The sequence below is a fragment of the Lepidochelys kempii genome, chromosome 5 (assembly GCF_965140285.1).
Source record: "Lepidochelys kempii isolate rLepKem1 chromosome 5, rLepKem1.hap1, whole genome shotgun sequence".
In the NCBI taxonomy this organism is placed as follows: Eukaryota; Metazoa; Chordata; order Testudines; family Cheloniidae; genus Lepidochelys; species Lepidochelys kempii.
The window spans coordinates 2,432,832-2,457,410 of NC_136384.1; the positions used below are offsets into that span (position 1 = coordinate 2,432,832).

The following is a 24,579-nucleotide window of genomic DNA, read 5'->3' on the forward strand; positions in this document are numbered from 1 at the left end:
TCTGGTGGGGGGGAGGAGGCTGGCTGAGGTGGGGGGGCAGGTGGTGGTGGGGGGGGCAGTTGGGGGGGGCAGGTGGCTCCGGGAGTGGGAGGAGGCTGGTTGGGGTGGTGGGGGGGGCAGGTGGCTCTGGTGGGGGGGAGGAGGCTGGTTGGGGTCGGGGGGGCAGGTGGTGGTGGTGGGGGGGGGGCCAGTTGGAGGGGGCAGGTGGCTCTGGTGGGGAGGGGAGGAGGCTGGTTGGGGTCGGGGGGGGCAGGTGGCTCGGGGCGGGTGGTTGTGGGGGCTGGCTGGGGTCGGGGGGGCCGGTTGGGGGGGCAGGGGGCTCCGGTGGGGGTGGGAGGGAGGCGGAGTGGGGGGGCGGGGGGGCCGGCAGGGGGCAGCCGTGGGATCCCGTGGGCGGGGCTCAGGCCCGGCGGCTCCTCCCGCCGCTGGGGGGCGCTGCCTGGCCCCGGTCTCCGCCCCCCCCGGCCCCCCCCCGCCGCGTGCCGCCGGCTCGGCGCTTCCGGGTCCGCTGCGCCGCCCGCAGGTACCGGGACCGGCCCGCGGGGCCGGGGGGGAGTGGGGGGGGCGCGGGGCCGGGGGGGGCACGAGTCGGGTGACCAGACAGCAAAGGGGGGGGGGGGGGTAACAGGAGCCCATATAAGGGAAAGACCCAAAATCGGGACACCTGGTCTCCCTACACACGAGGGACGGGGTGGGGGGAGCCGTGCCGGGGGTGGGAGTCGGGGTGGGGGTGTAACGGGGGGCGGGGGGCAGGGATGGGGGGCACCGGGGGCACCAGGCTGGCTCTGACCTTCTCCCCCCCCCCCCCGTTGGAGGATGCAGATGGTGGGGGGAACAGGGGTGGGGGGAGCTGTGCCGGGGTGGGGAGTCGGGGTGGGGGTGTAACGGGGGGCGGGGGGCAGGGATGGGGGGCACCGGGGGCACCAGGCTGGCTCTGACCTTCTCCCCCCCCCCGTTGGAGGATGCAGATGGTGGGGGGAACAGGGGTGGGGGGAGCTGTGCCGGGGTGGGGAGTCGGGGTGGGGGTGTAACGGGGGGCGGGGGGCAGGGATGGGGGGCACCAGGGGCACCAGGCTGGCTCTGACCTTCTCCCCCCCCCCCCGTTGGAGGATGCAGATGGTGGGGGGAACAGGGGTGGGGGGAGCTGTGCCGGGGTGGGAAGTCGGGGTGGGGGTGTAACAGGGGTGGGGGGCACCGGGAGCACCGTGCTGGCTCTGACCTTCTCCCCCCCCCGTTGCAGGATGCAGAGGTGGCCGGTGCTGCTCTTCCTGGCCTGGGCCTGTTTCCTCTTCTTCTCCGGCATCGGTCTCTTCACCAGCGGCTTCCTGCTCATGAGGATCGAGCTCACCAACCGCAGCTCCTGCTCGGACTTGCTGGCCGCCCCAGCCTGGGCCGGGCAGCAGGTCGCGCCCGGCACCTGCTGGATGCCCCAGCGCGTCCCCAAGGCCGTGCTGCTCATCATAGACGCCCTGACCTTCGAGTTCGCCCACTTCGACCCAGCTAAGGCGAGGCCCCGGCCCTACGAGAACAAGCTGGGCTTCCTGCACCAGCTGGCCGGCTCCCAGCCCCGCCATGCCCGGCTCTACCGCTTCCGAGCCGACCCGCCCACCACCACCATGCAGCGCATCAAGGGCATCACCACCGGCTCCCTGCCCACCTTCATCGACGTGGGCAGCAACTTCGCCTCCTACGCCATCGAGGAGGACAATCTGCTCGGCCAGCTGGTGCAGAACGGTGCGTGGGCCAGGCTCACCCTGGGGTTTGCTGGCCACGTGTGGCGGCAGGGGAGTGGGCCAGCCGGAGGAGGTAGCTGTGTGGGTCTGACCCGCTGGTGGTAGTCTGTAAACCCGAGTCCCTGCCCACTGCACAGAGCGTGGGAGGCTCTTACAGCTCCAGCCAGGGGCCCTTGGCACTGTAGCTTGAGCTGGAGCTCTTCGTGCTCTTAGCTCTCGATGCGCCCGGTCCGAGCGCTGCATGTTGGCCAACATGGTCGCGTAAGCCTGGCGTCTGCCCTGTACTGGGAGCAGAGAGAGGTTGGAAGCTGATCTCAGAGGGATGCAGGTTTGGAGCCAGGGCAGTCAGCCTAGATTCCGAGACAGGTGGAGGTTTGCACCTGGACAAGGTGGTTGGGAGAGCATCCCAGCAGCCGGAGTGTCGTGGTATGCTCCAAAACGGATGGGAAAGAGTTAAAATGGCTGCCCCCACACGACCCCCACAGGGTTGCTCCCATCTTGACCCTCGGGTGGATCTGAGAGGGCGAGGAGGGTCTGAGGTGTTTTCATTCACATCTCCCTGTCGGTATGTGTACCTGGGTGGAGTACAACGGGAGGGAGGAGTCAGTGTCTGGACTGGGGTGGTGGTGTGGTGCAGATGGCTGACCTGCCCATCCCTGTGCCAGGATCATATTAGGTCGCTATAGTGTTTTGCCTGGGCCTTCCCACATGTTGTGTAGAGAGAGAACTGTTGTTTCTACTGTATCTTGATTGTACTTGGTGCTGTAGGTGAAAAGACAGGCCCTTGCCCTGAGGGGCTGGCAGTCTGGATGTGACCTAACCCAGCATGGGATGGTGATACAGGTGTGGGAGAGAAGCGGAGGGGAGGGCCCAGAGAGTCAGGTCTGTGTTCTGTGCACCTTGTGGTAGTATCTCAGTGCCTGGGCCTGCGATGAGCTCACGTTATTGTCACGGAGCCACAGGATTGTTGCTATGGCCCCAGCTTTGGAACGATCTCTAGGAGGAACCATTCAGTGGGCCAGATCTCCTGGAGCTCTCACTCTTCCTGGCAAGCCACGCGGCTTCACTGCCTCCTGAGACTGGACCTCTGGGCCTGCAGCCCCCTGCTCCACTCTGTGAGCTCTGTTCAGTGAGTCCCACTGCTGCAGACTCTGGGAGAGACTTGTCCACTCCTCAGGGATTAAGGCACCTCGCCCAGCACTGACAGAGACCCTCACACAATGCATCCAGGACTCAGGTTTATCAGTCACCTGAACACAGCCTAGGAAGTCCTGAGGGTAGCCCAGAGGAATGTCAGTTAAAGCATTGTCCATTCTGGTCAACCCAGAGCCTAGCCAACCTGCAGAAAGCCCTTGGCTCAAGCTGTGTCTGACCCTCTTGCTGGCCTTCTTGGTCAAACTCCAGATGAGAGCCTCAACTCGGTCCAGCAGCCAGCCATTATCCCCAACCTCGCACCTTCCCAGTTCTTTGTTCTCCAGTTGGGGAAATGCTGCTCAGCCTTCCTAAGGAGAGACGGGGAAGTCCCTATCCCCCTGGGGCGTTGGGTGCTAGATGCCAACGTCCTGGCGACTGGATTTGCCGTTTTCTTCTCAGATCCTCTACAGATAGGAGACTAAGGCCCAGACCACTAGGCAACACCCACACCTGTGTCTCAGCCTCCCATGAGAACAAACAGTCCCCTTCCACCCACTGCGTCACAGTGCCGCGCATAGGGGAAACTGAGGTGTGCACAGGATTCATTGAAACGTTACAAAATATTCCTTCTCCGTCACACCTCTGAGCGGCTTTTCGGCTCTGTCTGTATGGGAGTGAGTGTTCTAGGTGAGAGGACAAGAGAAAAAGGGGGAGAGGTGGTAGGTAAAAGAGACGTACACGATGTATTTCCTTCCAGTGTCCTCTGCATATTCCCACTCATGGGATGCTCCGTCCTATGCAGCCTGAATGGTAAAATTCTACGAGCAATAGCCCTTTGGAGTGTCCAAGCACCTCCCTTCCCACTCTCCCCCGGGAACTCCAGACCTTCTCCGGCAAGGGTTTAAAGGTGGCACTCCACTGCCTCAGTTCCTTCAGCTGCGGCCAGCTGGACAGTTACGATGTTTCTGTGTGATCCCTTCGGATCCCTAGTAGACAGACAGTTTGTGTCAGTTGTTAACGTAAGTACGCAGAGTTACGTAGTTTATTTCGAGCTAGTTAGTTAAAGGATAACATGCCAGACCAGAAGGCTGAGAAGCCTGGATTCAAAAGACGTGTCTCGTGCCCGGCAGTATTCCCAGCATCAGATGCACATGCCTGATGGTTGGGGGAAGGGCATTCTCCCTCGAAATGTCTGACATGCTCAACATTGGGCACGAGGGCAAAGAAAGAGAGAAAACCGGTTCCAGGGAGTTTTATTGCGGGAAGCTCTGACGGTGGTGGCCGATTCTCCGAAACCAGCTCCACCTGTACCTTCAGCCAGTTCAGCAGGGAAGATGCGAGATTCAGCTACTATGTCAGGTGTCGGGCTCGGGATCCAAAAAAGGAGAAAAGTCTGGATCTGTGACAGACGCAGTCCCGTTTCAGAGAGACTCAGTTGCGGTTCTGAGGAAATATTTGCAGCCTTCTTCAGTGTCAGCCTCACTATAAAGAGCCAGTCCGAGAGAGAGAAGGCCTTACAGGGACAGAATCTCGTGGTGGAGCCAGGCTCTGGTTCAGGCTGTCAGTGCAGAGTTAGGAACCATACCTCTGTGGATCTGACCATATCAGATCCAGGGAAGAGAACTCTGGTGGGGGGCTGCTAACTAGCACGGCACCGCAGAGTGTTACTGTTCAAGCCGCAGTTCATCGGGCAGCTCCGTCTGTGGCTCTGTTGGCAGTTGAGCCAGGTATTGCATCTCAGGACACACCAGGTGTGTTGTTCGAACCAGCCAGGCTGACTGCTTCTCCGAGAGTCAGCAAAGAACAGGATCCAGACCACCTGTCCCTTCTCTTGACTGCAAGGGGAATGAGCCTTTAGCTGGGCTAGAAGAAAGCCTGTCATTCAAAGTACAAAGAATGTACTGTTAAATGCTCGAAAAAGTGTTACCGTCTTCAGTGGAAAAGGTTTTTTTATTGAGGATTTCCATGTACAATGTGGATCCTTCACAACCCCAATTCATTATATATTAAGAGCATCATTTGTTTCTTAAGAAGACACCTCCTTTCATTATCTTCAGTTAAGGTTCATCTCTCATCCATGTCCGCATATCATGTACCTGTAGAGGGAAAATCCATTTTTACTAATGATACCATTAAGAAGTTTTTAAAGGCCTTAATAATTTGTACCCTCCAGTACGAACTCCTTTGCCCTTCTGGGATCTGAATGTAATACAAGCACAAATGCAAGCCCTCCTTTTGAGCTCCGGGAAGCTGCTGGTTTTTATCTATCTGTAAAGCCAGTGGTTTCGATAGCAATCACTTCTGCCAGACACGGAAGTGGATTGCATGTGTTGATGGCTGAATTACCAGTCACTGGGTTTCATAAGGATAAAGTCCTTCGCACGCATCTTAAGTTTTCTCCAGGAATCATCTCCAGTTTTCACATGAGTGAATTGATCATGTTGCCAGTTCTGTCCCCCAAACCCCATACTCGTGATGGGGAAGCTAATGCCAGACGTTAGATGCAAGGAGAGTGTTAGCTTTTTATTCAGACAGGACTAAACCATTTCAGCAGTCTTCAAGGCTGTTTATAGCTTATGGACCAAAAAACAAGGGAAAAGCTGTCTCTCTCTAGCTGGCTCAGGTATTTATGCAGCTTGTACACTGAAGGGATTATCCATTCCTCATGGCATCAGAACTCATTCAACTAGATCAAAGGGAGCGTGCCTGGCTGCCTATAGACGTCCCTCTGAGTGAGATTTGCAGAGCAGCACCCTAGCGTTCTGCTCACACTGTCACTAAACCTTCTTTAGATTTGGAATCTAGGTCAGATGCCATGTTTGGCAGGCAGGCCTGCACTCCTTGTTGGACTAGGACTCTGGGCCTCACCCTCCTGGGGCAGGGTGCTGCTTATTGATCTAGCCCGTGGGTGGGAATGGGACGCGGGAAGGAAGAAACGAAGGTTACTCCCCTGTAACCAAGGTTCTTGGAGATGGACTCTGCATGTTCACACAGCTCTCCCTCCTCGCTGTTCCCCACTCCCTTGGGCTTGTGTGGGATGGAACGGAGGTAGGAGTTAAACCCTCGCCCTAGACGGTCCGGCATTCATTGAGGGGGTAGGGGCAAGAGAGGTGCGTGGACACTAGCTACTGCAGGTGGAATTTTACTGTTCAGGCTGCACTGGTCGGCACATCCCATGAGCGTGACTTGGCCGAGTCCACCTGGAAGAACCTCGGTGGCAGGAGAGTAACCGTCCTTGTTCAGTCATGTGAAACGGGGAGGCTGTTCCTGGTGCAGCCGCTGCAGAGAAGACGGCTCTTACACCCGTAGCGGGGAACCTGTGTGAGGATGCAGCGATGCCGCTGCCGTGGGAGGGGGGCTGGGGAGGTCCGTGAGATGATCATGGTCTTGAAGGCATGGTGCTGCAGCTAGAGAATCGCAGCTGTAGCATCTAACGCAAGAGCCTGGCCGTCAGGACTTGACAAGTGTTTGATGCACTTCCATCTCTTTGGCCCACTGGCTCTGTGACCGGTAAGGGAGGCAGTAAGTGCTACTGGGCTTGGTGGATTTCCGATGGGAACGGGGCTGAGATCTCCCTAACTCACTTCATACGGGCCTCTGAACAGCCAGCAGGTGATGCTAACTTTTGATCACTGAGCCCAGGGGGTGGGGGAGTGGCGCTGGCACTTTGTATCCCACTGCAGATCTAGCCAGACTCCTCAAGCAGCGTGGGTAAGGCTGGGACCCCCGTCCTTGATCCCTGTGCTAACTCCCATCCTGCTTTCCCAGGGAGGAGAGTGGTCTTCATGGGGGATGACACCTGGGACGGGCTCTTCCCCCAGAAGTTCTTCCGCTCGTATTTCTTCCCTTCGTTTAACGTGAAGGATCTTCACACGGTGGATGATGGGATCCTGCAGCATCTCTATAAGACTGGTGAGCTACCATTGCCTGGGGGCTGGGACCGCGTCCTCTCTGCAGCGCATTGTGCTGGGAGTCCAGCCGAGGTTGGGTGTTAGAACTGAAGGGTCGCTGTTGCCCAGCAGAGAACTATTCTGTGTCCCAGCTGGGTCAGGAACGCCGTGTCTGCACCTGATCGCAGCCACAGCCCACATAGCTTGCAATGCTGTCCCTGGATTCAGCAGCCCAGCTAGGCTGCTTTTCAGTCCCCAGGCTCTCTAAATGCCCCTCCTCCAATCCGAGGGAGTTAAGCATGCTGGGCCTTGCAATCCATAGCCTAGAACAGCCCGGTCTGCCCTGGGAATGCCACATGGGAGTGGGGACACAGAGCAGGCTGTGAACATTGTACCTGGCATTTAACCTTGAAGGGACCTTATGAAGCTGGTGCCTTCCTGGCTGTCATTGAAACGCCCGGACAGGCACGTGATGTTCAGGAATGGCCTGGGCATGCTGGGAGGCGGTGCTTGCTCGAGAAGGTTTGTGTTACCCCTGGTTTTTGTGTGTGTTTAGCTGGACTTTGTCCAAGGCCCAGTACTGGGGGGAAGGTGCCTTTTACAGTCTGTTCATAGACCTAAAGAAATGATTGTGGAGATGGTTTGTCATTGAGAACACAAGAAATCTGCCTTGCAGGTAGGGGGAAGCCACCTTGTGGGAGAGTTTTTGTCTCTTAAATTAAAATGCATCTCTTCCTATCTACAGATCAGAGATGCAACAGTCTGCAGTGAAGTATGTGTCCGTAGAGTGTACAGGAGGAGACAGCCTAGGGGCTGCTCTTACTGCAGTAACATCCCCAGTGTCTAGGCCTTTTGTGAACACACAGGAGAATGTAATCCCTGCCCTGTAGAGCTAGCAATATAAAAGAAGCAGCAGGCAGAATGACACACATTCAAGATAAAACATCAAAGCACCTATGGCTGAGGGCTGTAAGTTTGGGGAGCTGAGTTGTTCTTGGAACTGCCTTCATCGTGGTGTGCCTTGGTTTCACAGCTGTACAATGGGGTGATAGTACAAACCTCGGTGGGGTTGTGAGGCTCTTCTGCACCACACAAGGATTTGAGGGTGGGGCTCTGCCAAGCGAGCAGTCCAGGTTTGGGTCTTCATACCACATCCTTCCTTCCTTCAGCTTAGAAAAGAGATGACTGTGTGTGGGGGAGGGCATGGGGCGAGGGGTGGAATATGACAGTCGTCTGTAAAATGACTGGTGTGGAGAAAGTGAATCGGGATGTGTTATTTACCCCTTCACATAACACAAGAACCAGGAGTCACCCAATGAAATTAACAGGTTTAGCAGGTTTAAAACAAATATAAGGAATTCCTTCTTCTCACATCGCACAGTCAACTTGTGGAACTCCTTGCCAGGGGATGTTGTGAAGGGCAAAAATACAGCTGGGTTAAAAAAAGAACGAGAGAAGTTCCTGGAGGACAGGTCCATCACTGGCTATGAGCCAAGATGGTCAGGGATGCGACTCCATGTCTTGGGTGTCCCTAAACTTCTGACTGCCAGTTGCTGGGAGTGGATGACACGAATGGATCACTCAAAATTGCCCTGTTCTGTTCATTCCCTCTGCAGCACCTGGCACCAGCCACTGTCAGCAGACAGGATCCAGGGCTAGATGGACCATTGGTCTGACACAGCAGGGCCGTTATGTTCTCATACCTGTGGGTGTTCCCCGTGTTGTGGAAAGGGGAGAGTCAGGCTGATGGAAGGATGGCCCCAGGCTGGAGTTGCTGGCTGTCTGGCTAGCAGAAGGGGACAGCTCATGGTCTAATGTGCCCTCTCCCCTGTTCTGCAGTGGATGGTGGCGAGTGGGACCTGCTGATCGCTCATTTCCTGGGTGTGGATCATTGTGGGCACAAGCATGGACCTGACCATCCAGAAATGGCCAAGAAGCTCACCCAGATGAACGAGATGCTCAGGTGACTAGTGCTCTGGGGTGGGGGCTTGCGAGCTCACTCACCTGTGGCTTTGAGAACACAGCAGTGAAATGGCAGCATTAAAACGAGACTGCCCCGCTGTGGGGCCCTGAGGCTGTGTCCCTCCTACCCGGAGAGAGGGTCACAGTCAGCCACATGCTCTGACGCTGGCAGGGACTGAACCGGGTCGTGGAGAGCAGGGGCTGCCCCCAGACTTTGCCCAGAGAGGCTCTGATGGAGCATTAGGTCCTAACTGAACTTGCAGAAAATATCGCCCTTTGGGGCCCAGCTGAGCCTGTTTCTGCCTCCCTAGAGTGGAGACAGTGACCCCTGATGGTTGTGAGGCTCGAGGACAGTCTGAGGAGCACTTCCGGAGCCTTGGATAGAGTGCGCTAAGATTGTGCAAATGCTTGTGAGTCACGGAACAGCTGGAAGGGCTGGGGGTGAGTCACTAGAGCTCTGCCTGTGTGGGGTGTTCTAGCTGGAGCTGGCATGGCTGCTAGGCAGGGCTCTGAGCCGCGGGGCTGAGCCCACAGCCCCTAGGCAGGGCTCTGAGCCGCGGGGCTGAGCCCACAGCCCCTAGGCAGGGCTCTGAGCCGCAGGGCTGAGCCCACAGCCCCTAGGCAGGGCTCTGAGCCGCGGGGCTGAGCCCACAGCCCCTAGGCAGGGCTCTGAGCCGCGGGGCTGAGCCCACAGCCCCTAGGCAGGGCTCTGAGCCGCGGGGCTGAGCCCACAGCCCCTAGGCAGGGCTCTGAGCCGCGGGGCTGAGCCCACAGCCCCTAGGCAGGGCTCTGAGCCGCGGGGCTGAGCCCACAGCCCCTAGGCAGGGCTCTGAGCCGCGGGGCTGAGCCCACAGCCCCTAGGCAGGGCTCTGAGCCGCGGGGCTGAGCCCACAGCCCCTAGGCAGGGCTCTGAGCCGCGGGGCTGAGCCCACAGCCCCTAGGCAGGCTAAATACTTCCCCAGAGTGTCCAGCCTCCTTCCAGGCATGTTGCAATGAGCCAGAGGTTTGTGACGGAGCCTGGGCTCCACAGAGGATCAGCTTTAAGCCTGTTTCTGTGCGGAATGTCCTCCCAGGACTGAATTGTCACTGCCGTTCACATAGGATCTAGGCAGGAGTCTGCTCTCTCTGGGCTCTGCATAATATTTGCATTTCTAAGGAGCCACATCAGCATAGCATCTGGGCTGCCACCCTCTGTTGTGGGGAAGCAGCCAGTTCCCAGCACAGGAGCAGGCTTGTCATGGTTTTGCAGAGCTGCCTGGTCCTGCTTTGTTGTGCTCAGAACCCTGCCAGTGGTTCACCACCCCGGGGCTGCACCCAAGCATGGGTCAGTGCGGTGGGAGGTGACTGATGAGCCTTGTCTCTGTGGACAGGTCGCTGGTGGATCACCTGGGGAACGACACCCTGCTGCTGGTGGCCGGGGACCACGGAATGACGGAGACTGGGGACCACGGAGGAGACAGTGAGAAGGAGGTGAACGCGGCGCTCTTCGTGTACAGTAAAACGCCTCTCTTTGGAGCCCACCTTCCTGAGGTAATGGAGAACGAGGCCAGCGGGGCCCTGGCTGGGGGCCTGAGTCCTGCTGGGCACATACTTGGGATGGGGCCTGCAGGGGGAGTGAGCCCAGGGGTCCCAGGAGCAGGGAGACGTCCGGCCAGCAGCAAGGAAATATGACACGAATCCTTCCCAGACCCAAAAGCCTGTCTGTCCTGCCCAGCCCAGGGCTTGAGCGGATTCCGGGGGCTTCTCCTCATCTGTCTGGGCCCCCAGACAGGGGCTCTCCCCTCCAGGCGAAGATGAGATGGGTGGGCTGATGGGGCCTTCCAAGATTGTCTCCCCTACACGGATCCCCTCCCGGGTTCTTCGTCCCCTCTCTGCCTGCACCACCCGGCTGAGGGCAGAGAAGCCAAGCACGTCCAAATTAGCCCCCAGCTGTGCTAGGCCTGGGCCCTGCAGGAACAGCTAGGTCCTTCTCCACAGCAGGAATCCTCCCACCTTGGCAGGGTGCTGGGGAATGGTTGGGATGTGGCCACTGGGGTTTCTAGCTTCTTCACCCCCCTTGCCCTCTGGCTCCCAAGCAGGACCACCTTCACTGCCCCCCAACCCAGCGCTGGGGGTATGCATGGCAGGCCTGGTGGGATGTGGATGCAGATGGAGCCCCAAAGATGTGGGGTGGCAGGTGCAAAGTGCATCTGTGCCCTATGGCCCCCAGGTTGGCCTAACCCTGCCCAGAAGATCAGTGCGTGCTCATCTCTAGTCTATTGACCAAATGGGCTCCCTTTCCTTGTTCTCCTCCAGGAGCCGGAAACCATCCCACAGGTGAACCTGGTGCCCACGTTGGCCCTGCTGCTGGGCGTGCCCATTCCCTACAGTAACATCGGGGAGGTGATGGCTGAGCTGTTCTCGGGGGATGGCGGCGCTGCTTCAGCAGCACTCAGTCAGCTCTCAGCGTATCGTGTCAATGCCAGACAGGTAGGGGCAATCGGCACTGACCATACCTGGCTTCTCCCCATTCCACAGAGAGGCCCAGGATCACAGAGGCAGTGCCAGGACTGGTCCCTAGGAGGTCTGGCTCCCAGTCCTCTTGTGACCCCTTAGCCACATCTCTCGCTCTCCTCGAGAAGGTGGCCTTTTATAATCCTCCGCAGCCAGCTGGAGGGAATCTGCCAGCGCTGATCTTCCTTATTTGGGGTTAGAAATTGTTTGCTAATACAGGAGTGTTGCTAGGCCTGACCCAGCCACTCCCTCCCCCATTCCCCTGGTCTCACGGCATGCCCCCCTCCTGTTCACAGTCACATACAATCACCTACTCCCCTCGGGGAAGCATTGCTGTCGTTTCGGCCTGTCCTATTGCCGTGTGACGGAGCAGCACAGTGTCAGCAGCCAGACTCTGGGACCTGCTGGCAGCATCATGTGGAATGACACAAATTATAGAAAACTTCAGCGAGCCTCGGTCCTAAAAGAGCAGACTGAGGAGATCGCTGGTGTTAATTATTAATAGGGCTGTCGATTAATCACAGGTTTAATTGCACTGTGAAACAATAGAATGCCAATTGAAATATATTACATATTTTGGATGTTTTTCTACATTTTCAAATATATTGATTTCAAAGACAACACAGAATACAAAGTGTACACTGCTCGCTTTATATTATTATTTTGATTACAAATATTTGCACTGTAAAAAGACAAAAGAAACAGTATTTTTCAGTTCACCTCATACAAGTACTGTAGTGCAATCTCTTTATCATGAAAGTTGAACTTACAAATGTAGAATTATGTACAAAAACCCCCTGCCTTCAAAAACAAAACAATGTAAGACTTTAGAGTCTACAAGTCCAATCAGTCCTACTTCTTGTTCAGCCAATCGCTAAGAGAAACAAGTTTTGTTTACATTTACGGGCGATAATGCTGCCCTCTTCTTACTTACAATGTCACCTGAAAGTGAGAACAGGTGTTTGCTTGGCACTTCTGTAGCCGGCTTTGCAAGGTATTTGCATGCCAGATCTGCTAAACGTTCGTGTGCCCCTTCATGCTTTGGCCGCCATTCCAGAGGACATGCTTCCCTGCTGATGATGCTTGTTAAAAAAAAAAAAAAAAGTGTTAATTAAATTTGTGACTGAACTTCTTGGGAGAGAATTGTATGCCCCCTGCTCTGTTTTACCCACATTCTGCCATATATTTCGTGTCTTGGCAGTTTTGGATGATGACCCAGCACATGTTCGATTTCAGACCACTTTCCCTGCAGGTTTGACAAAATGCAAAGAAGGTACCAATGTGAAATTTCTAAAGATAGCTACAGCACTTGACCCAAGGCTGAAGAATCTGAAGTGCCTTCCAAAATCTGAGAGGGATGAGATGTGTAATATACTTTCAGAAGTCTTAAAAGAGCAACACTCTGATGCAGAAACTACAGAACCCGAAAATCAACCTTCTGCTGCTGGCACCTGACTCAGATGATGAAAATAAACCTGCGTCGGTCCGCACTGCTTTGGATTGTTATGGAGCAGAAACCGTCATAGGCATAGATTCACATCCTCTGGAAGGGTGGTTGAAGCATGAAGGGACATATGAATCTGGTGTGGATTGCACTCTCAGCAAATTTGCGGATGATACTAAACTGGGAGGAGTGGTAGATACGCTGGAGGGGAGGGATAGGATACAGAAGGACCTAGACCAATTGGAAGATTGGGCCAAAAGGAATCTGATGAGGTTCAATAAGGATAAGTGCAGGGTCCTGCACTTAGGACGGAAGAACCCAATGCACAGCTACAGACTAGGGACCGAATGGCTAGGCAGCAGTTCTGCAGAAAAGGACCTAGGGGTGACAGTGGACGAGAAGCTGGATATGAGTCAGCAGTGTGCCCTTGTTGCCAAGAAGGCCAATGGCATTTTGGGATGTATAAGTAGGGGCATAGCGAGCAGATCGAGGGACGTGATCGTTCCCCTCTATTCGACATTGGTGAGGCCTCATCTGGAGTACTGTGTCCAGTTTTGGGCCCCACACTTCAAGAAGGATGTGGATAAATTGGAGAGAGTCCAGCGAAGGGCAACGAAAATGATTAGGGGACTGGAACACATGAGTTATGAGGAGAGGCTGAGGGAGCTGGGATTGTTTAGCCTGCAGAAGAGAAGAATGAGGGGGGATTTGATAGCTGCTTTCAACTACCTGAAAGGGGGTTCCAAAGAGGATGGCTCTAGACTGTTCTCAGTGGTAGCAGATGACAGAACGAGGAGTAATGGTCTCAAGTTGCAGTGGGGGAGGTTTAGATTGGATATTAGGAAAAACTTTTTCACTAAGAGGGTGGTGAAACACTGGAATGCGTTACCTAGGGAGGTGGTAGAATCTCCTTCCTTAGAGGTTTTTAAGGTCAGGCTTGACAAAGCCCTGGCTGGGATGATTTAACTGGGAATTGGTCCTGCTTTGAGCAGGGGGTTGGACTAGATGACCTTCTGGGGTCCCTTCCAACCCTGATATTCTATGATTCTATGATTCTATGATAATCTTTACTGCATCTGGCACGTAAATATCGTGCGATGCTGGCTACAGCAGTGCCATGCGAGCGCCTGTTCTCACTTTCAGGTGACATTCTAAACACGAAGCAGGCAGTATTATCTCCCATGACTGTAAACAAACTTGTTTGAGTGATTGGCGGAACAAGAAGTAGGACTGATGGGACTTGTAGGCTCTAAAGTTTTACATTGTTTTGTTTTTGAATGCAGGGGTTTTTTGTACATAATTCTACATTTGTAAGTTCAACTTTCATGATAAAGAGACTGCACTACAGTGCTTGTAGGAGGTGAATTGAAAAATACTATCTCTTTTGTTTTTTACAGTGCAAATATTTGTAATATAAAACAAATCTAAATTGAGCACTGTACACTTCGTATTCTGTGTTGTGATTGAAATCAATATATTTGAAAATGTAGAAAACATCCAAAATATTTAAATGGTATTCTAGTATTAACAGCCCGATTAATCGCGATTAATTTTTTTAATTGTTTGACAGCCCTAATTGTTGTTAAAGCTTGGAATAACGGGGGACTTCCAGAAGACTGGAAGAGTGCTCCTGTTGTACCTATATCCAAAAAAGGCAAGAGAGATGACTCAGGGAACAGAGAGCCAGTTAGCCTGACGCCAATCTTATGCCAATAATGGAACAACCGATATCGGATTCAACTGACAGATTTACAGCAGGGATTTTTCAACCTTTTTTCATTTGCAGACCACTAAAAAATTACAAATGGAGGTGCGGACCCCTTTGGAAATCGTAGACATAGTCCCTGAACCCCTGGTTGAGAATCACTGATTTAAAGGATCAGAATATAGTAAACATTAATCAGCACGGTTTTTATGGAAAATCAGTCTTGTGAAACAAACCTGACGTCATTGTTTGATGAGATTACAAGTTTGGTTGATAAGGGTAACTGCACAGGTGTCATAGGCTGAGACTTTTAGAAGGCTTTTGACTTCAACCCCATATGATCTGATTTTTAAAAAAACGCTAGCGTGGAACAATATCAATAAAGCCCACGTTAAATGGAGTAAGAACCAGCTAACTGACAGATCTCAAAAATTAGTTGTCAGTGGGGAATTATCCTTGAATGTTGGGTGTTTCTAGTGCGGTTTCGCAGGGATCAGTTCTAGTGCTTTTCAACGTCTTCGTCAATGATCAGGAAGTAAATATAAAATTCCTGCTGATAAAACTTGTGGGTGACACACAGATTGGCAGAGAGGAAAGTAATGCGGCCAGACCAAGTACACGGAGCGATCTGGAGAACTGGGTGTACAGGGTCCATTCAAACAAAATGCATTTTCCTACAGCTGAATGCAAAGTTATACACTGAAATGAAGAGTGAGAGGTGAGTTCATTACAGTGCGTCAGTACCTGCATGGGGGACAATCCTAGGTACTAAAGGGCTCTGAAATCTAGCAGGGCAAGGCAGAGCGAAAACCAGTGGCTGAAAGGCGAAGCCAGACAAATTCAGATTCAAAATGAGGCACAGATGTTGAGCAGGAAGGCTGATTAATAGTTGGACCACACTGTCAAGTGGAGGGGTGGACTCTCCATCCCTTGGTGTCTTTGAACCAGACTGCAGGCCTGCCTGGAAGATGCTTTAGTCAAACACAAGTCACTGGGTGCACTCCTGGGGTAATGGTGAAATTCTCTGGCCTGTGTTACACGGAGACGGTCCAGTGGTCCCATCTCTCCACAGACTCTCTGAATCTCTGACTGTGGCTTAGGCAGCCCCTGTGTGTGCTGGCCACAGCCGGCGCTGGCCTGGGCAGAAGAGGGCAGGGCTGCTGCGGGTGGATTTCCCTTGGCAGGTGTTTGGGGACGCTCTGGACCAGCCCGTGTCTGAGGGACTGGGGGGGCAGCAGTGAGCGTCTCCATTGTGACCCTGGCCTTTCTCTGCAGGTGGACCGTTTCCTGCACTCCTACTCGCTGGCTGCCCAGGACCTGCCGGCCGAGCGGCTCCGGAACCTGCGGGAGCTTTTCTCTGCCGCACTGGAGGAGCATGACCGGCTGCTGGCCCAAGTGCAGGAGGGGCTGCCTGCATCCCCCGAGCTGGAGGCCAGGCTGGGGCGACTGGTTGGCCGCTTCCAGCGTTACCTGCGGGGGGCCCGGGCCGTGTGCACGGAGTCCTGGGCCCGCTTCCACCCGCTGCGCATGGTGGCTGGCTGCGCGCTCATCGCCGCCTCCTGTCTGCTCTGCTGTGTCGCCTTGGAGCTGGCGGCGGCCCTGGACTTCTCCTACCGAAGCCACCTCCTGTACCCGCTTCTCTGGGGCCTGGCAGTGGCGGCTCTGCTGGGGCTGGGCCACCTGCTCACCAAGGAGGGGCTGGACCTCATTCTGGTGTTGTCGTGGTCGGCTGCCGCCTCCCAGCTGACCTTCTTCTGGCACTGGTGGGGCCGCCGGCCCCGTCGAGCCCATTTGGCTGGTGTCCAGCCACCCGTGGCCAGCGCGGGCCTGTGGCAGAGATTGCGAGCGTGGCAGGGGCTGGTCCTCCCCATGGGCATCCTCTTCATCCGCTGCTGCGCCATGTTCTCGGACAGCTTCGTGGTGGCCGAGGCCCGGGTGGCCCCGTTCCTGCTCGCATCCCTGGCCATCCTGCTGGTGGGGAAGCTGCACTGGCATGGCCGGCTGACCGCTCCGGAAGCCCCCAAGCAACCTCCGGGCTTTGCCTTTTACCAGAAGGAGAGCTGGCAGCTTCTGTGCCTCCTGGCTGTGCTCCTGGCCTGCCTGCGCCTCTCAGGCCTTTTCCACCAGTGCCGCGAGGAGATCCCGCACTGCCAGCCCTCGCCCTTCCTGGCCCCGCTCTCCAGCCTGCAGAGCACTCAGGCCAAGAACCTCTTCTACCTCCTGTGCGTGGCCTCGCTGGCCGGGCTGGTCTACGCTGTGCGGCGCTGGCTGCAGCACTATGGGAACCTGAACAGCTCCAGCCCCCTGGTGCTCTTCGTGCGCTGGGCCTTCCCGCTGGTGGCCGTCTGGATCGCTTGCTACTGGGCCGTCACCTCGGGGGCGGAGGACACGCTGGGCAAGCTGCAGGAGCTGGTGCAGGTGGCACTGGTGGGCTTCCCACGGGCCGTCTACGGCCTGGCATCCCTGGGGCTCCTGCTGGTGCTGTGGACGCCAGTGACGGTGTTCGTGAGGGACAGCCGGGAGCCAGTGGGGCCCATTGTGACCCCTTATCAGGGGGCCCCCAGCTCCCAGGCTGACCTCCAGCACGTCATCCCTCAGATCTACAGGAGGATGCAGCAGTCTCTGAAGAGCCAGCTAGACAGGGGTCGCCGGAGGGCCACGGTGGCAGCCTACGGGCTGGGGAGCGTGTACTCAGCTGCCCTGGTCATAGTTCTTACCCTGGTGGGCTTCCTCCTGCTGCTCCTGCACAGTGAGAGGATGAGCCTCTCCTTCCTGCTCCTCTTCCTGGAGGCCTTTGTGCTGCTGCGGATCCATGTCTGTGTCGTGAGCCTCGCCGGGGACGCCGGTGAGCGGGGGGTGGCTGGGGCGGGTTCTCTCTTGTTTGGGGGGTCCCAGACTCTCCCACGTGCTGGTCCCAGGCCCCACTGCCCATCCTGGAGCCTGGGATGCACCGAGCCCTGTCTCGTGGCTGCGAGAGCCGCCGCAGGCCCAGGCAGCATGGGGGCTGGGCTCCGGGGGACCCCGCTCTGAGGTGCTGGTGACTGGGAGCCTGTGTTGTCAGCAGCTCTGGCTGAGTGGGAGGGAGAGAAGGCCTGAGGCTGGGGGTACAGCCCCTTGTGGTGTGATGGGGTCCCTTCTGTTGGGGGGGGGTTCTGCTCACTCTTCACACCTGGGCTAACTGCCCGGTGGGAGGGAGTTGAAGGGCTGCCTGGGGGGTGAAGGCCACACTGTTCCCCACACCCTTCTGGCGAGAAGATCCCCAGCCTGGTGCTTTGCCCAGGAGGGCACCTACAATCCTTAACCCGGGTGAAGAGGGCCAAGGTTCCCAGTGCTGGAGCCTGATTCATCCCTCCCCTTCTTGGGTGAGGGCAGGGAAAGGGCTAACGCCGGCCTTGTCTGAGCTGTGGGTCAGGCTGTCTCCAGAGGCCTGCCCCGTGATGCGGGTCTCTCTGTCCCTCTCAGAGCCCTTCATTGTCCCCTGGTATGCGGTCACCGCCTGGGTCTTTGCTGCTACCCAGTTCTTCTATTCCACGGGCCACCAGCCCATCTTCCCAGCCATCCACTGGAACGCAGCCTTCGTGGGTTTCCAGCAGGGCCACACCACCCACCTGCTGCCCGCTGTCCTGGTGGGGGCCAACACGTTCGCCTCCCACATCCTCTTTGCAGGTAAGTGAATTTCCTCTTGGGCCCGGCTGCTTTCACAGGCCTCCCGGCTCACTGCTGAGGGAGCCAGCCCCGTGGGAGCAGCCAGGTCCATGTGGTTCTCCAGCAGGTGGTCTGCAGACCCGCTAGTGAGCCACAGCCGAAATGCTCTCATGTGACTGATGAGCAGATTGAAGCTGGCATCCGAGGGGTTAACGGGCCCTGCTGGGCCCTGTGCAGGAGAGCAGTCCCCACCCCCGTAGCTGTGTGTGTCGCCCCCACGGGCTCCGGGACGCCTGGTAACTTCCTGTGCTTTTGTCCTTGAGGTAGTTGGCTGCCCTCTGCTCCTGCTCTGGCCCTTCGTCTGCGAGGCGCCCAACTCCCAGAGGAGGAAGCTGAAGAAGGAACTGCGGGAGGAGCTTCAGGAGGAGGAGGAGCCCATGATGGAGATGAGGCTGCGGGAGTCTCCGGAGAGGTTCTCGGCTGCTCTGCTGCAGCTGGGGCTCAAGTACCTCTTTGTGCTTGGCGTGCAGGTAGGGCACGTGACAGTGTGGACACCGAAGGGTTGTTAACGAGCCCCGCACTGTGGGGTGGGAACGGGACTCTTCCCTGAGCTCGGGGAGCACAGGGCCCCCAATAAGGAGACCTCAGCCGGGGCAGTGAGCGACAGCGGGTGGAGGCGGAATGGCAGCTGCGCTCGCCTGTGTTCGCTGCGGTGCCGCTGGTTCCTGGCCGTGCACGGGTCTCTGCGCTGGGGGCGTGTGAGCGGCTGCACAAACCCACCTGCCCGTCTCAGCCACGCCCCTTGGCTCCTGCTGATCAAAGCATGATTCTGTCCTGAAGTCTGGGGTTGCTGCAGCACCCGGCCCGTACCGTGGAGTCCCTGGGAGGCGGACGCGCGTCACTCGGCAGCCAGCGTGCTGAGCTCTCCTGGAAATCTGGCTGCGGATGCGCTCGGCTTCCAAGTAAAAAACGGGGTTTTTCACCCTGCTAGCATCACAGTCACGGGCTCTTTCCCGCTTCCGCGTGGCCCGTAGCAAAAAGTTCTGCGGGGCAGGGTTCGCCCTTGATACCACCTGTGCAGCCCTGCCACCTGCAGCGTGTTTGCCCAAGTGCCGCTGATGGGAACTGAGTCGGTGCTGATGACACTGACGCACAGGAAGGAAGGGACTCGAGCTCCTGCTCCCAGAGCTGGGCTAGCTCTGCAGGGCTCACCGGAGGGAAAAGCGGTAAAGACATTTCTGTCCCTACAGACGGCAGCTCGGACTCGGATGCACATGGGGTGGATTTGCTGAGTGAGGGGGGGGCCGTACTGACAGGCACTTTGAGGGACTGTTATGTTAATAGACGTTGGGACGCTGAGTCCAGGTTGCCCTCAGTCCTCTCCTGTCTGGTACTTGGGACTCATGCCGATCTCAGCGAGTGAGAGCGCTGCAATAGGTGGGTCCAGTGGGATGAGTTCAGGGTGGATTGTCAGCCAGACCCCCTGGCTGAGCTTGGGCCCATCCAGTCTCACCCTTTCGGAGTAATGAGTCGTAGATGGGGCAAGTTCCCCGAGTCAGCCTGAGTATTTCCTTGTGGCTGCTGGGTTCCTTGGAGCTAATGAGCACAAAATGGGTTTCCCTCTATTCCCCTCGGACCAACTCCCATGGTGCATTGGCCTTCTGCTAGGGTTAAGTGTTGGCTGCATCTTCACTGGAACGTGACACTGGTCTGTGCTACATCTCTGTCCCTTCGGGCTGTGAGTCTGGGGGTGCCCCCTAACAGCTCTGCCAGGTGGGGGGCGGGATTCGGGTGCAGGGTGGTGGTAGCTGCTGCTACTTCTAGCCGTAGACCCATCTCTGTGGGGTCAGCTCTTCGAGCCCGTCTCTGTTCCGATGTCTTGAAGCCATGTCTCGGTAACTCCGCAGCTAGGGAAATCCTTTTCTGTGATACCCCCAAGGATGTTTTGGGTCTTGCAGTCTTTCTCTTACCCTCCACTCCCAAGTTTAACACCCTGTTTCCTGTATATTCTTCTGATGATCTGCTTTTCGCATGTCCAAACCATCTATGCCTGGACTCTCTCAGCTTTTCTGACGTTGGTCCCACCTTCCCACTTCCCTGACTGAGTTCATTCCGAACGCCGGCCATTCTTGTCGCTCCAAGCAGCCATCTTAATGTTCTCGTTTCCACTGTGGTCAAGATCTGCTCCTGTCTCTGCCTCATTGCCCAGCACTTGGAGCTGTGCAGAAGTGAATTGTACGTAATTATCATCTGGTAACTCTTACTTGTCAGTCTGACCAGCATTCTCCTATCACAGATCACTCCGCTTGCTTCGCTCCTTTAGTCCGCGCCTTTCCTGTTCTGCATATAATTCCCTTGTTGAGTTCACCGTTTTCCTGGATTGTCAAACTAGCGACTTGACCCTCCTCATCTGCTGAAAGCAGGCACCAGGGTGCCATGCTGCATGTTTTGTGTAAGTGCCTTGAGCACCAGCGTGAACAAGGAGGGGCTTAGTGCCGAGCCTGGGTGTGCTCTGACTCTTACTAGACATGGCTCAGTTTCTCTGCCTGGTCTTCTCGCAGTGGTAACAGCACTCGCATACATCCCGGACGAGCCTGATACGTCTTCGGTCTTTCGTTCTCCTCCACCCCCACACGACTTCTCTCGGAACGTGGTCGTAAGCCTTCCCAAGGTCCATGAACACTATGTGCAGGGCTTTCCTCTTTCCTCTGTGCTTTTGCACAAGCGCCCTTAATGCAGAGATAGCATCCGTCGTTAACTAGCCAGGCACAAACCCAAACTCTCTGTCACTGATGGTAGCGTCTTAAAAATGTGTTTTCTAAGCGCCCGCCCTGCAAATTCCCCCTGGATTGGAGGGGTCCAGCTGGGCTCTCTCCATCTCTTGCATCATCCCCAGCTATAAAGATTTTGCAGGCAGGTTCCAGTGGAGTAGCCCAGGGATAATGGAGGACACAGTTTGGCCCTGCATACACCTGGGACCTAGCTAACAGTTCTATTGGTGTGTGAGCTGATGTGGACTCCAGCTCCCTGTTTTGTAGCGTGGCTGGCCCTGCAGAGCTGGCAGGAGTGAACACTTATCCCTGGAGTGAGCAGGTCTGACTGACACCCCCCAGGTGAAGGGGCTGTATGTTGGGAAGGGGCTGCCTGTACCTCGTCCCTTTGCTGATGGTATCTGCCCTGTAAAGGCAAGGTTACATTGATGCTGGTTGAGTGCAGCCTGTGGTGTCCTGGAAAGTTGTAGAGGTCCTTCTGTGAGACTCCTTCCATGCTTGGTTATAGTTCTTCTCTTTGTGTATGGCTTATCATCCTAGCCACCCCCCACAGCCTGGGGGCCTGGTGTCTGCCCCCAGGGGATACTGGTCTGGCTCTCCCATCTCCCGCATTGAAATCCATGCGTTGTAGACACACCGCATGTCCCCAGCGGCTGCAGCCCCTTCAAAGGTGTGTGCACACAGTGTGTGCCCCATAAGCTGGGAGACGAGGGAAGAGAGTCCCTTTTGGGGTGTTAATTAACTTGCTTTCCCATGATGCTTGCTGCACCTGGCCCAGTGACCGGCCTGGCTTAATACCCTTTGCCATGGGCTGGGTGCAGTGTCTAAGGGTGATGTGTGACTCTGCATTCTCCCTGTTCTTCCCCGCAGCTCCTGGCCTGCGTCTGGGCAGCCATGATCCTCAGGCGGCATCTCATGGTCTGGAAGGTGTTTGCCCCAAAGTAAGTCCCAGGAGCTCCCCTCTGTCCTTGGGTCTGCCTCTTGTTCCTGGCAGCTTGACTAATAGCCATAGATTCCAAGGCCAGAAGGGTACACTGTGATCATGTGGCTAGAAGGGGGTGCTGCAGGTCAGGATTTGGGGGCATCGAAGGGCTGTGGAGTTAGCAAAGATCATGCAGCGAGATAAAGGGCGATTAATCACTGGAGCAGATCGGCAGGGCAGTAGGGATCCTCCCTCGCTTGGAGCTTGTAAGTCCAGGCTGAATGTTGTTCTGAAAGACGCACGCTGTTGGGCTGGAGTCAGGACCTGATGGGATACCCTGGCCCGTGCTAGGCAGGAGGCCCAAGATCTGGCTTTGGAATCTGTAACCCCACAGCCCCTCACCGTCAGGAGAGTCAGATTCAAAATAGAAACATAGATTTGCAAGAGCAGTCTATGCCAGTGGCATGGGGCGGGGGGGTGACGCTTGCAGGGGAGGACTGTGGTCCTGGCAGGGACGTTGGCCGCACTGCATGCACTGTGTCTGTCCTGCCTGCAGGTTCCTCTTTGAGGCTCTGGGCTTCATGGTGAGCAGCATCTGCCTCCTGCTGGGGATCTTCCTGGTGATGCGTGTAGACTGCACGGTCAGCGCCTGGTTCGAGCAGCTCCAGCCCAGGTAGCATCTGAGCAGCCGAGATGCAGGGAAGCCAACGCGGAGCATCGTCCCCTGAGGTGATGGCTGCGTCCCTGCCTCGCGAGGCCAGGCGGGACCCGGGAGCTGCCACCATGGACAGTAGCTGGGGATTATCCCCGTCTCCCTGCTGAGCGCTACAGGGCAGGGCCGGCTGGTCTCTGGCCTCACTCACTGTGTCATTGAACTCTGAGCTGAACTTCATTGCCTCCCGCCGGGTGGGTTTGGAGCCCAGGCCAGGCACGCTGGGCAGCAGCGAAGGGTCTGTTGGGGGAGGGGCCGAAAGCACAAAGCCTCAAGTGCCCTCCTGTAGCTGGATGAGGGAGGGGGTCTTACTGCCGTTTCCTTGACATCTCTTCTCACTGGGCAGAACGCACCGCAGGCCACTGCAGGGCTGTGTGCAGCCTTGGTGTTTGCTACCTCACCTGGAGCAGAGACGGGGCCTCATCTATTGAGGAGCTCCTGGGGTGTGTGGGCACCAGGGGAGTGACCTCCCTGTTCTCTGTCTGCCCGTGCATCTGCCTCCTCCCAGGCCCTGGCTCCCAAAGAGGGGAGTCTGGGCAGCGCATGTCCCTGGGCTCGGGCAGCAGCAGCTTCTCAGAAGAGGAACTGTCTGCTGCTGTGTGATGGGGATACCCCCTGCCTCACTGATCCTGGTCTTCCTCAGGGCTACGCATGTGAGTGCCGGACCCTGAAGTGTGTGTGCGTGACTGTGTGAGAAAGTGTATGTGTGTGAGACAGAGAGAGAGACTGGCCAGAGAAGCCTGCACAGCATGGTGCTTTCAGATGGTACCTGGGGCTGGGTTAGCAACAGTCTGTAGAAAGACTGTTTGAAACTGCTGGGGAAGGAGACAGCAAGGAGGGAGGGAGCTGTACCCAGGAATAAAATCCTCTCTGATCCAGGGCTTCAGCCTTTTCTGGTATCCAAACAGAGACCTCAGCTGTAGCAGCCAGGGCATGCCCTTGAATCTGCTGTGGAGCTCTGGCTGCTCCCAACCCCAACCTTGTGATTGAGTGACCCAAGCAGCGTGGCTGGTTCGTGAGCACAGCTGAACGACAGCCAGGTAGTGACAGGGCCTAGTAACAAGGTTCCTTGTTAAAGGAGGAAGGGAGAGCCAAGAACTGCAGGCCTAGCCACTGGCATGTGCTCATCGGTGGCCAGAGACCAGTGCTCCAAAGCTTTTGGGAGCAGATAACACCCCTGCAGGACTGACAGTTTAGCCCCTCAGACACACTGAGGCACCACCTGGGGTGGAGGCTGGGCCACATCTCACAAGCTTGGCAGGGAGGGGCCTGGCCATGTGTCTGGAAGATCTGTAAGAAAACCCCAAGTGCTGCAGGTGATGGTGGTCATGATTCAGAGCATGGTGCTTTTCGCAGTACTGACCTGGGTGCTCCAGCCCCGGGTGATGTCTCAAAGGAGCTGTCCCAACCTCACTGCTCCTATTTATGATCATGAGGTGGTATCCCTTCTCTGCAGGGGTTGGGGGGTTAACCATGGAGCTGGCTAAATTCCAGTGGGGACGGTCCCATTCCGTCTCCCTAAATTCCCCCTGCAGTTAGGGTGTTCTTCACTTCCTGCCCTAAGCCATTGTGGCATTACTTGGTGCTATTAAACCCTGCTGTCCACCCCTGGGTGGGTGAAGTGATCTGTACTGTGTGACTGCAGCTCTCGAGGGCAAAAGGAGCTAAGAAAGGTTTGCAGGGGGTCATTGATTTGGTTGCTTTTCGCTGCCCATCTCTTTCTGGTTTTGAACTAGTTGGGAAGAGCTGTACATGTCTGACTTCAATTCACTGTGCTATGTGGCTAGGGTAGTTCTGGACCCTTCCTAGTCTCCTGCCTCTGGGTCCTTTTAGGGCCTCCAAAGTTATCCTGGCTGGCTGAACTGCTACTGTTAGCCCCAAAGCACCCAGCTGGTCTGAAGGGGGCGTGTCTTGTGGGTGGGTTGGGTTCATCACTGTAATTCTGTGGGCCCTGTGTTTGCCCTCCCTTGGATAGTAGCTGAGCAGGTTGGTTCGCTAAGGTCACCTGTTATATAATGGTTCTCTGCTGTAGCTGCTAGTGCAGACCCTACTGAGTCCTGCTGGCCAGTTGGCAGGGATTGCCCCATGGGCATGTGACGTGCAGGTGCCATTAGAACGCCAGGCAACTCGCATTGCTGAAGCCAGGGAGTGACCCCCACCGTATCACC

The 24,579-nt window shown here is 56.3% G+C and overlaps 1 protein-coding gene across 4 annotated transcripts; it reads left to right on the forward strand.

The window, feature by feature from the left end:
• Positions 1–469: 469 nt before the first annotated feature.
• PIGO (phosphatidylinositol glycan anchor biosynthesis class O) lies at positions 470–24,016 on the forward strand. Of its 4 annotated transcripts, none has more exons than XM_073343320.1 (11): positions 470–523; positions 1,241–1,734; positions 6,636–6,779; positions 8,597–8,720; positions 10,090–10,249; positions 11,015–11,188; positions 15,637–17,206; positions 17,824–18,027; positions 18,334–18,536; positions 21,648–21,718; positions 22,256–24,016. In XM_073343320.1, exons 2-11 carry the CDS (start codon positions 1,242–1,244, stop codon positions 22,374–22,376), a joined length of 3,264 nt encoding a protein of 1,087 aa, XP_073199421.1. In that variant the 5' UTR covers positions 470–523; position 1,241; the 3' UTR covers positions 22,377–24,016. The 4 variants fall into 4 exon arrangements, with proteins under 4 accessions (XP_073199421.1, XP_073199422.1, XP_073199423.1 ...); XM_073343321.1 differs by having other exon boundaries at positions 18,330–18,536; positions 22,256–22,353; XM_073343322.1 differs by having other exon boundaries at positions 17,904–18,027; positions 22,256–22,353.
• Positions 24,017–24,579: the final 563 nt, after the last annotated feature.